The following is a 13,062-nucleotide window of genomic DNA, read 5'->3' on the forward strand; positions in this document are numbered from 1 at the left end:
CATAATGATCAATAAGTGACATTTGCTAGCTGTGGCTTCATTTGTCTTCAGAGCTGTAATTATTAGACTTTGGTGCCCTAGTTTTCTGACATCAACAGCTACTTTGAAGAATTAGGTTGCTATGGGTTACCAATGTGTCATGTACATTTTCACTAGCACAACGTTGAGGTTCCAGATCTGTTACAATATATACCTCCAAGCTTTCCCCCCCAGGGACTACGTTCTCCTAGGTAGGTGTTTGTGAGTGAGTGAGTATGTGTATAAACCATGTTTCAACCCTTAGGAGAAATATCATAAATGCAATACTCTGGCCTATTTTCCACCAACATATTATAAAAGTACTATATGTAATGGATCTTACTAAAAGAAAGCAAGTAGCCTGGAGGTAAAATGTAATGAACTGCCATCAAGAAGTATGGAAGAAAAGACTTTCCTTTGGCTGAAATGACTGAATAATTTCCTTGCCTGGGCACATTTAGCAATCACAAAGAGGTTGCTTAGTTTTTCTGTTTTGAATATATAGCCGAAATGGAGTCATAACATGACCCTTGACTTTTAGAGAGTCAAAGTGAACTTCATCTAGTTAAACACATAAGAGAATCACCTTGGGAATTAGAGATCTGAATCTTTACTTGTACCTTTAAGCCAACTAGAGTGACCTTGAGTTTGTCCTTTAATTTCTCATGCACTCAATTTCTTAAATTATAGAAAGACGACATGGTCAAGTAGGTGTAACTATTAAGGAGTCTTCACAAAACTTGGTATCACATAAAGTCTCTCTTGTTCATAACTCCCTGCTCCTAAATTCATCTTCTAAGGATGTTTGAATCTGGGCCTCCTATCCCTGGAGTCCTCCTACTTGTAAACAAGGTCTCAGAGCTTCACTGAAGTTGTTTTTATTTCCATAAAAAGATTCATGAAGATATTAAAATGGTTTGCAATCAATCTCTCATATTTTTTTCCCCAGGACTATGTTCCATATTTAGTTTGATTTAAGAGTAAAAAGCATTAAGTAAGTTATGGCTAGGCAGACTTAGGTAATTAAAACATTTCTGGAATACCATAATGTGCAATTGACTGCTAAAGATTTTTTTTCTGTTAATTGGAACTTTTAAAAATTGAAATAAGTAGCTATGTGTCGAATCTGATTATTCCCTACAGGCATGAAAGAGAAGGTTATTTTAAGGGACTATAAGCACATTCTCGTTACACAAATTCAGAACTCAGAGGTTATCTTGGGGGCTGTTTGACAGCAGCTGCTGTGTTGAAGCCATAGCTTCTTAGCAGGGAAGCATCATCCCCCACAAATATGTGTGGTACTAAACTCAGATCAAGGGTGTGGCGATGGGAAACGTAGGAGAGGTATGATGGTTAAGAGCTCAGACTCCAGAGTCAACACACCTGTGTGTCATTTCTAGCTCCCATCCCAGTTCTGCTGCTTACCAGCTGTTTGACCTTGTGCAGGTTTTTACAGTCCTTGGTTTTGGCATCTTGAAAATGGTAGCAATAATAGAGTCTACCTCATAGGAGTGTTGGAGGATTAACTGAGTTAATATACAGAAAGCCTGGCACCTACTAAGTATTATATCTCCTGAAGAGGATGTGCAGGCCAGATGAGTTAAGGCGTAAGTGTTACAATAGAGAGTAGCCATTGAGGGTTGGGGGTGTTGGGGAAGAATTGATAAAGAAAGCGAGTTGTTGAGATGCCAGATCTTGGAGAAATGTCACTTAAATAGGCAGAAGGGAGTAAAAGAACATTACAAAGTGTGAGGTGGGGTTGTTTCAATCAGACACCCTTGTTCCTGTAAGAACTTGAAAATCTTGGGGTACCTGGGTGGCTCAGTAGGTTAAGCACCTGACTTTGGCTCAGATCATGATCTCATTGTTCGTGGGTTCAAGCCCCACGTCCGGCTCTGTGTTGACAGCTCAGAGCCTGAAGCCTGCTTCAGATTCTGTGTCTCCCTCTCTCTCTGCTCCTCCCCCATTCATACTCTGTCTCTCTCTGTCTCAAAAAAATAAACATTAAAAATTTTTTTTTTGAAAATCTCTGTATTACATATATTTAAGCTGATATCTAGTTTTTCTTTATACATTTAAAAAATTGCAAAGGATGTTTTTCCTGGAATATAATCAATATTGACATTTAAAAATAAACATATCCAGTGAGTAGCAATTTGATACCAAATCATGCATTTTTAGAAAGGCCTGAATAAGATCTTTTTTTTTAAGTTTTTTATTTGAGAGAGAGACAGAGAGAGAGAGAGAGAGAGAGAGAGAGCACAAGCAGGGGAAAGAGAAAGAGTGAGAGAGAGAGAGAGAGAGAGAGAGAGAGAGAATCTTAAGCAGGCTCTATCCTCAGCACAGAGCCCTACATGAGGCTTGATTTAATGATGATGAGATCATGGCCTGAGCTGAAATCAAGACTTAACCAATGGAGCCACCCAGGCTCCCCAAGACCATCTTTTAAAGTCAAATTTCACATCCTTATTTTCTCCTTGAACTCATATTTCTATTCTAATTCCTCACAGAATTTTAGCTTAAAGGAATATTCTTATGCTTGAGTCTTGTTATTGGTTAACCTTTCATTACTCTTATAAAAGAAATATGTATGTATATATGTGTCTATATATTTAAATTTAAAATTTCCGTTATCCTAAAAGTATTAAATATGTGCATTGAGTTGTAAAAATTATTAATAGTATACAGTTGATCAAAAACAATCTCTATATATTACCAATTTTGTCATTTATTTCATAAACTTTAACAGAAGCCTTTCCTTGAGATAAATTATACATTTTGTATCCCCATATATTCATGTGTCCATTGGTGAATGTTACATATTGCCAGAATGAGATAGGTTTCAGCATCGATTTTTTTTACTAATTTTTATTTTTATAAGTGTAGAGCAAAGGAATGATGTTACTACCATAAATAAGTAGGTGGCAATAGAAGGAATCTTATTATAGGAATGCCATCCAGTCCTTTGAACTCTTTATGAGTTAGATTCCATAAATCACAGAGTGGTCTATGTCAAACATAAGTTTCAGTTGATTATTTTTAATGATCTGCCTGGCAACTTGATTAGATACCCCTTCAATTTTGTTGAAAGCAAACAATTGAAAGTCACATGTTTTGGAAAAATATTTGTTACTCAGCCATTGAAGTTCAACCAGACACCAGTATTTCACGTTGTCTCTGTCCAGTGCCCACTGGAGTTAGGATGAGTGAGAGCTATGCTATTGCTTCTTCTTTGGTAAGTTGGGAGAAGGGATGGTGAAAATGTAGTTTTAAAGACAAAAACAAAAACAAGGAAGAACCTCTTGCCTCAATGGCAAGATCAGCTTGAGAAATGAGAGTGTACAGAATCTAGGCTTCCTGCCTAATGGAGCCTTGGAAAGGAGCAAGTCAAGGAGAACAGGAAGTAGGCAAGTTCAGAGTGGCTGTCAGTGTGGAGGATATTCAAACGGATCATTGTGATTATTCCAGCATTCTTCCCTCACTTGTCCTAGACCAGGCCAAGTGTGGATCATGGGGAACGGAATAGGAAAGCTTCAGTGTTGTGAGCTGTTTTATTCACCTCCTATGGAAGGGCTTTAGTTAGAGCTTGCCTGTTTGGGATTTTAAAAAATGTTACTGATGTAGATGTTGTGTTCCCTCCAAGACAGAGCTTCAAAAAAAAAAAATCTGTCATTTCTTAACATCAGTGTGTGTTAGGGGAAAAAAAAAAAAAAGCTTCCAGTTTTATTGTGTATTCTTTCTGTCATTAGGTCTTCAAGTATATTGTAGTTAACTGGTGTCATTTTTAACCAAAATTTGCAATCCATGGAATCAAAATGCTATATACCTTTCCTGTTATACATTTACTTTTGTGTCATTGTGAGAATTCCGGCAATGAAAAGCATAAAATATGTAGACTAGTGCCAAGCGCGTAAGTTGATCAATAAATAGTAGTAATAGTTATTTATATAGTGCTTTAGAAATAAAACAAAGTAGTGCATCACCATTTTCTTAAATTCAAGACTTGGAATGGAATTTACTCAAATTTATATTCATGAAAGCAGATGTTAAAATTTTCACTTGTGGAGAAATAATCAATGTGAACATTTACAGACCTGGAAATCAGCAAGTACCTCAGAGGATAAATTAGATCTCACAATGGCTGGTAAGTTGAATAAGTCAACATGGAGAAAAAGGTCATCCAGTTGTGGGAGTTATTACCATTTTTATTCTTGGTACTTTCAAATGTGAGTACGGTTTTTAAAAATGATAATATTTACTTTTTAGAAAACAGCATCTCCATATTGACCTACTGAATTTATCATTGTTGCAAGACTTGTCATTAAAGTTTATGTTTTGAACTAAGCAGTGTGTGTTAATAACCATGAGTGTCAACTCCTGGTTAAGTTGGATAAGTTCACAAAAACAATGTCACAAAAGTAAATACATAATGGGAAAAGTATTTTTATATTTTTGATGATTTAAATATAGCAAAAAAGATACTAAATAATCCCAAAATTGGAGGGGAAATACGCCCTGGTTTTTCATGGCAGCTTTTTTTGTTAGCTGTCATTATTGTTACCATTGTCCTACTTCGGCTATGAAGTGACAACTCAGTCACCCCCTCTGCTCAGACACGGATTCAAGAAAAAGGAATGAGGGCAGCAATTTGATAACAAGGTTGCATTTGTGCCCAAGAACCTATATTTTAAGGATACTCACTGACGACCTTCTTTGAAACGTAGATGCGTTTTTTGAGGATTTACTTTGTATGATTTCATATCTATGTCTAACTCAGTTAAATACCTCTCCTGGGTTCTCATCTTTACTTTTCATTTTCTTAGATGGGTGTGGGTCATTATTATTCCATCTTGTTGTAAGGACTTGTCCTAATCACACATTCAGCATCACTAAGAAGATACCGAATTCTTGCCAAGTGTGAGACAGGTTCTGTTTTGCCCTTTCTCCCAGGCTGCTCCCTTCTACTCCTATAACCACTGGAGTATGGTGAGTGATGTCCGATTTCTAAGGTATACGCCTTGGAAAGGTACACTTTCCATTTCAAAACTGCTAGAATAAGGTGATTGGGTTGGTGGAGAGGATTGGACCAACTCCGACGTTTTGCAGGTCAACGTTAATTTCACCTGTCCAGATAGGTTTTGTACTGATCTGATGGTGAAGAGAGGAAACTGTGTGAGACAATTAGGCCTAGAATTCTCCAAAGGCCATCAGCTGCTGGTGCCACGGCCCCAGGCTCACCATCTGCATTTCTCAGCCACTTACCCCCTCCACCTCCCACCCCCACGACATTTCCTTCTACCTCTTTCACCCACAAAGGATGTGTCAGAGGTGCCTTTCAGTGTTTCTATCCACACAGGAAGGAGTACCCTTCTCAGTTTTGTTAAGACTGGTGCTTAGCAACAAAATCAAAAGGTGATGCCTCCCTACTTTGACCCCTTGCCTACTCAGTTTCATCTTTTTCCCTCCCTTCTTAGAAAATAATCATCTTTTAAAAATGCTTAAGGGGCACCTGGGTGACTTAGTCGGTTAAGCGTCTGATTTTGGCTCAGGTCATGATCTCATAGTTCATGAGTTCAAGCCCCAAGTCTTGCTCTGTGCTGGCTTGGAGCCTGCAACCTGCTTTGGATTCTGTATCTCCCTCTTTCTCTGCCCCTCCCCTGCTTGTCCTCTATCTCTATTATTTTGTATTATTTTTATTTTATATGTGTCTCTCAAAAATAAATAAACATTTAAAACAAATAAAAATGCTTAAAATTCTATGTATACAAGTAACGTATACGCGTACTCTTTTCACAAAAATTTCACACATTATAGTGTATCAGGTGAAATATTTCTGGAATCTTGTGTGGCCTGTATCCTCTACTCAAGAGAGGTAATCCAGATACCTGTGCATGTGCACACGCTCTCTGCCTCTCTCTCTCATATGCATGCATACAAGCACACACACATACATTTGCCCACCTGTAGAAAGATAATACTGTGTCTGTTCTTAGCATGAAGTTCATCGCAGTGTACAAGTGCAGCATTCACCTTCCGCATCAGATCTTTCTATACTAGGGCAGAGAGCCACCTCATTCTTTCCGTTCGCTACAGAGCATTCCCTAACATGATTGTTCCGGTTTTGTTATTCATTTGCCTGTTGATGAACATACAGCGTATTTTCCGAGGATTTTGCCATTGGCAGCAGTGCACAGTGAATGCACTTGGGCTTGTCGTTAGTGTTATCTTAGGTAGATAAGTGAGATCATAGTGTCTTTAATTAATATGTGTTACTTTATTGGCCTCTAAAGTGACTATGACATTTAACAAAAGATTTTAGATGGTTTTAAAGAAGTTTTATATTCTGGCAAGCCTGTCACCCTATTTTCATTATTTTTTATTTTATTTGTATTAATTATTCTCTTAATTTTTTTTTCAACGTTTATTTATTTTTGGGACAGAGAGAGACAGAGCATGAACGGGGGAGGGGCAGAGAGAGAGGGAGACACAGAATCGGAAACAGGCTCCAGGCTCTGAGCCATCAGCCCAGAGCCCGACGCGGGACTCGAACTCACGGACCGCGAGATCGTGACCTGGCTGAAGTCGGACGCTTAACTGACTGCGCCACCCAGGCGCCCCTTTAATTTTTTTTTTTTAACGTTTATTTATTTTTGAGACAGAGAGAGACAGAGCATGAACGGGGGAGGGGCAGAGAGATAGGGAGACACAGAATCGGAAGCAGGCTCCAGGCTCTGAGCCATCAGCCCAGAGCCCGACGCGGGGCTCGAACTCACGGACCGCGAGATCGTGACCTGGCTGAAGTCGGACGCTTAACCAACTGCGCCACCCAGGCGCCCCTGTATTAATTACTCTGTTACTAATTTATTTTACTTAGGTGGCACTTGCAGGATATCAGATCCCAGGTCAGTACCCTCTCCCCTTCTTAAAAAATAATCTGGAGGTCTCCTTTCTACTTAGAGTCACAGCAAAGCTGCTCTAATCTGGTCCCAAAGCAACTTCAACTTTGTCCAGTGGTGAGTTTGCCAGTGAGACATGGTGGCTGAGAGGCTTAGTGCCGCTTCTGTCCACCTTGTAATCAGGAGCAAGGAATTTCCAAGTAGGCTTAGGGTCAGGATTGAATGAGTTATCACATGTAAAGTATATGGTACATAGTAAGCATTCAGTCATTGTTGGCTGGTTCTTGCACATGGCTGTTATCCTTCATTCAGCAACACTTACTGTGTACCTGGGAGCATAAAGATAAAGAAGACATAGTCTCTGTGCTTCAGGAGTTTACATTGTAACATGCCTGTGTTTGCTCAAAATTAAAGTACTTATTCCCTTATCTTTCTGGCTAAACTCTGTCCATGGCATAGTTTGCTTTCCTCTTATGTCAGCTGATTTCTATATGATGAGGGACTGCCTATCACATCTTAACAAATTCTCTTTAATGGTGATTCTGCATCTACTACATTCCCAAGATGTCGTTAACACCTGGAATGCAAAGATGGTGTGTAAAACAATCTGTAAGAAGGTCACAGGCACTAGGGAGGGGGAAAAAAGAAAAAAAACTTCAAGGTCCTGAAAGACTCTTTCGGCTTCTCTACTACAGCTTTCCGCCCGTGGACTTGCTCTATTCTTTTTGTTTGTTTATTGTTTTTGAGAGAGAGAAAGAGAATGTATGTGCACATAAGTGTGGGGAGGGGCAAAGAGTGAGGGAGACAGAGGATCCAAAGTGGGCTCTGCGCTGACAGCAGTGAGTCTGATGCTGGGCTCGAACTCAAACCATGAGATCATGACCTGAGCCTAAGCAGGATGCTTAACAGACTGAGCCAACCAGGTGCCCCAACTTGCTCTATTCTTACCTGGCATTACCTGTGGTAAGAAAGATAAACAGTCTCCATTCTCTCTTTCCAGGGGGCAGAGTGTAAGGTGTTAGCAGCAAGGAGGTACTTCCTTCTTTTTGTCAAAACCTGGGAATGGCATCCCCCAGCCCCACCCCTTTGGACTACCCTTGTTAAATAGGGGCTGTTTTCATTCCCAGGATTGAAGAAAACCCAGAGGGGCATAGAAATTCCTGGCCATTCATGCGCAGGTGGAACCACTTTGGTAAAAGTACCTTTTGCTGCCACATACTGCAAAGATTGTGCAGACCACTGAAACCACTGGGTTTATACCTGTGCCTTCCAGAGAGTTCTCCCCTCAATCCCGTGAGCTTCTTTGGGAATGGCACACCTTAGGGAGCTCTCGACACAGGATAGGAAAAGTTATCTCTCTCACACAGATTCTTCTTTAAAAAGTAATACATTCTCGTTGGTAACTCAGGGATACCTCCTTGCTTTTATTACCATTACAAAATTTATTTGGTTTATTCATAATAAGTATATTAAGTTTGATCTTATTCTGTCCTGGTGCAGAATTTAAATTAATGTCTTGCTGAAGTGTGAATGGACATCGAGGCTCCTTTTAAAGGATCTTTAAGCAGTTGTTGCCACAACAGGATCTGAGCATAATACTGAGCTTGAGAAAGATGATTTTCTCAACAGACATAATTTATTATTGCTAGAGGTAATATGAAATTATTAATTTTTTTTCTTGAAGCATGTTTTTTATATATGTTTTCCAGAGATAAATGACTTGAAATTAATGACACTCTTCTTTGTTAAGATTTTCTTTCATTTCATATAGTCTGTTGACCCCTGAGAGAATATCAGTCTACAGAGGAGAAAGCATAACGCAATGCTGAAAACCCTACGAGTGCTTCCAGTAGATTAGGGTTTACTTGTCCTTTGGTGTTCTCCCCAATGCTGCATGGGGGACTTCATCCCTTGTGTTGCATTTTGTGTTTTGGCCATCTTTGGTTCATTTGTAGAAGCTTATCTGTTAAAATTCCATGTACATTTCACTGGTTTTGAAAAATGTTCTTTAATGTAAACCTACTAAAAGGAAAGTTTGCTTAGAAAGTAATACATTTCCGGGGCATCTGGGTGGCTCAGTCAGTTAGGCATCTGACTCTTGATTTCGGCTCAGAGAAGTTCTATCATCAATGTATGTGATTTTTTTTTCTTTTAACTTCCCAATACTAGTGAAGCTGTTTGGATCAGCTAGCTGTATTGGCAGGTTCTTCTCATAATTCTTGGAAGGAAAGATACGTGTATCTTTCTAACTGGGAAGAGGTTAGTGGTTCAGACTATGGCAGGAGGGGAAAAGGCTACCTCCTTCCCCCACTCATGGAGGTCCTACTGTTCATCACAGCCTTGTGAATGGAGTAAGGAGCTGAAAGCATCTGTGACTGAGGTCGTTGAGTTGCAAGAGTGACATTTACCAGAAAAGAACTTCTATGAGAATTCTGAAAATTCTGTTGATGGGGGCAGGGCGTGGGGGTACTTCAGCCCATTCAGTATTGTCACTGTATTGTTATTTACGTTTTCCAGTTTCCAGTGTACTTCTCACATAAACCTTTAGTGCCTGGGCTGCCTGCGATTACATTCTTTTCCACAAATCCCACAGATTCAAACTTCCTTTCTTTAACTGTTTGCTTGTACCTTCACTGAGCCCGGGGGATTCTTCTTGGCTCCCAGCAAAAATCCTCCTTGCTCCCTTCTTCTGTGCGCCATTTCTCCTTACACAGCCCTCTTTGTTTAAAGAGTGTACTGGTTATTAGCACACCATGGGAGATTGTGTGTGAGGAGTAGGCAGTGGTGGGGAATAATTAAAACTGCAGGTAAATGTCCAGGATTCTTGGTACCTTAAAAACCTTACACTGTATGAAATAGGATAGGACCAACCTTTGTTCTTTTGATTGCTTGCTTTCCTGATAGCTGTCTTTCTTAGAAGATCCTGTATCTCCTCTACATACTCAGTCTGTATGAAGAGTGTTGGATCTCTTTGTAACTCACCTCTCCATCTCTAAAATAGACCCAGTGCTTCACTAAGGGCAAGTAGGTATAGTTAGGGTAGCATGACAGATAGAAATTAGTGAACAGTTTAGGCTTATCCAAGAAAATAAATGCTTGATACATCTGGGACTTTTTCAAGCTGTCCTCTGCTTTATATAGCAAAGGGCAAAATGAATCACTCCATAACAAGGGGTCCTAAGAGATACCAAACTCAATTAAAATTGATTTAACTTCTGGGGAGCTCTCCAGATTATACTCCACAAATACTAATATGGTAATATTACTTTCAGCCATAAATCATCTCCTTGGATCTCTTGTCTCTTTTCCTAGATTATAGATCATGGGCAATAATAGACTGTCTCTTGAACCAACAGAGTGTAAATTTCTGCTTCTGATTTCCAATGTGTAAGGTGAATGGTGAAGAAAAAGGCTTGCATGGCTCTGTTGGGGAATGGCGGTGCAGATGACAGGTGGACTGGCCTGTAGCAGAGCTGACCTTTACTCGTTTAATGTCCTCTTTCCCCTGCAGAACTCTTTGGAGAATCATTTGCATGTTACATTTCATGTGCATTTATCTCATCCCAGCCTCTTCGTCCTTCTGTTGAGTTAACATGTGCCCCGGAGTGATTGTTTTCTACCATCTGACAATTAAAAAAAAAAAAAAAAAAAAAAAGAGGCGGGGGAGGTGGGGAAAGGTGAATGGCAACACATTTAGCATGAAAGATGGTAAAGATAATAAGAACAGAAAAGAGGAAAAAGTGTGTAACTTTGCAAGGAGTTCTATACAGCATATTTAAGAAAAGCAGAGCAATTAGGGTACCTTGGTGACTCAGTTGGTTAAACATCTACCTCTTGACTTTGACTCAGGTCATAATCTCACATTTTGTGAGTTTGAGCCCTGTGTTGGACTCTACGCTGACAACATAGAGCCTGCTTGGGGTTCTGTTTCTTTCCCTTTCTCTCTTCCTCACCCCTGCTGGCTCTCTCTCTCTCTCTCTCTCTCTGTCTCTTTCTCAAAGTATAACTTAAAAATGTTTTTTTTTTTTTTTACAAAAAGAGAAGTGGAGCAATAAACTTCTATTAAGGTACATATTCTTTTAAATTTAGGAATAGATGGACAGTCTGTGGAAGTTTCCAATATTGTGGACATCCGAAAAGAACATAACCGTGAGATTGCAATGAGAATTTCTTCTAGCATCAACAGCCAAAACAGATTTTATACTGACCTGAATGGATACCAGGTAATTTTCCTTTAAAATCTGTAAGTAATGGCTGTGTTAGTGTGTAACTTTTATATATGGTAATAGGCCAGTTGATTTTGGGTACTTCAAAAATGCTTAAGTTTAAAAATTATTTTCAAAATAAAACTGAATTTTAACAGGTACTCTAGGTTCCTTATTCAATCAGATTTCCAAAGTTAAAACAAATATTTGAGGGATTGGTTTGTAGAACATCTGATTGGAAGGGTGTATTTTCTCAAAGGAAGATTTGGTGACCATTTGCATGTTAATTCCCTTGTTGCCAAAATGTATATAAATTTGTCTAATAGAAAGGAAGCATAATCAGGGGTTGAAGAAGTGTGTATTTTTCTCCTCATAAGGAAATGGTCTGTGCATATTTAACTTATTACATATATACTTTAAAAAAAAATTTAGGTTTATTTATTTATTTCGAGAGAGAGGAGAGAGAGAGTGGCAGGGAGAGAAAGAATCCCAAATAGGCTTCACACTGTCAGCACTGAGCCTGACGCGGAGCTCAAACTCATGAACCGTGAGATCATGACCCGAGTCAAAATCAACAGTCAGACACTTAACCAACTGAGCCATACAGGCACACCAAATACATATATACTTTTAAATGTATAATGTATTAATGAGCTCTTTTAAATTTCATGAGAACTCTTCCCCTCTTTTTATCAATAATGTATATATGTTCACCTTAATACACACGCATATGTGTACATGGACACACAAATACAAACATGTATCTATTGAGAAATGTGAGTAGGTATGTATTTAATCGAAATGTTCACAAAATAGTTTGAAGTAGTAATGAGAAAATTGACTAAAAATCTTTTCAGATTGTCAGCTCTCTAATTTAATTGGGCTCTTTTGATTGTTACCTAAATTTCTGTATTCAGAGTGTATGTGTGTGACAACGTATCTTTGAAATAATACTATTAAAAACATTAGCATGTTTTCGAGACATTAGCGTTTTAGAAATTTCTGGCTATGAATAGAAATAATTTCACAACAAATGCTTTTACTTTGTCTGATTTTCAACTGGAATGAGTGAAAGGGATTGTGATAATTTTCTCTTCTACAATTTCCTGCAAAGGTTAAATTTAAACCTTTTTCAAAGCATAAAAATTACATTATACACTTTGAATTTACATGTTAATTCCACCACAGCTGTTTGGTTTTCAAACGAATCCCCGACTTTATGGTGATTCATTTTCCTTGTATACAAAAGAAACTCTTTTCTTAAAATCTTACAGAAGCAATTATTTGTATGTGTGGGTGTCTACATGAATGAAAAAAAAAATAGTACAAGTAAATAAAAATGTGAATTTTCTTTTCAAGGATCAAGCATTTGAATACATGGGAAAATATTATTTCTAAATTTATAATCTAAATATTTCTGCTTTTAAAATAGGCCTATTAAAAAAACAGACTTCAAAAAAAAAAAACAAAAACATTTTTTAGGCCTCAGAAAGAATTGTACTTGGGCAAAACTAGAAATCTAGACCCACAGGTAGGGAGTGAGAGTGACAGCCCCAGAGTTCTGACAGTTTAAATGTCCTTTTTATGAGAATACAAGTTAATTTGAATGTGAAGATCAGGATTACACAGGAGAAATGGAGAATTCTTTCAAGCTATCCTTTTTTTTTTTCCTCCCAACTTTTACAGTTGTTTCTCTACAAGTGTATTAATTTCCTAGGCCTGTGATACAGATGACCACAAATTGGGTGGATTAAAACAACAAGAATTTACTCTCTCACAGTTCTAGACACCACAAGTCCAAAATCAAGGTGTCCTTAGGGCCACACTCCCTCCAAAGGCTCTGGGGAAGTATGCCTCCGTGACTATTCTAGCTTCTGGTGGCGTCAGGCCATCCTGGGCACCATTGGTTTATAGACACATCCCTCCAATCTCAGCCTCTGCTG

General features: G+C 38.6%; 1 protein-coding gene across 1 annotated transcript in view; it reads left to right on the plus strand.

The window, feature by feature from the left end:
- MAN2A1 (mannosidase alpha class 2A member 1) overlaps positions 1 to 13,062 on the plus strand; it is a 167,300-nt gene that overhangs the window by 126,914 nt on the left and 27,324 nt on the right. The window contains exon 17 of the mRNA XM_045500567.1: positions 11,004 to 11,137. Within this exon, the coding sequence (XP_045356523.1) occupies positions 11,004 to 11,137 (134 nt within the window). The remainder of the gene's footprint in view (positions 1 to 11,003; positions 11,138 to 13,062) is intronic.

Source organism: Leopardus geoffroyi, chromosome A1 (assembly GCF_018350155.1).
Source record: "Leopardus geoffroyi isolate Oge1 chromosome A1, O.geoffroyi_Oge1_pat1.0, whole genome shotgun sequence".
NCBI lineage: Eukaryota > Metazoa > Chordata > Mammalia > Carnivora > Felidae > Leopardus > Leopardus geoffroyi.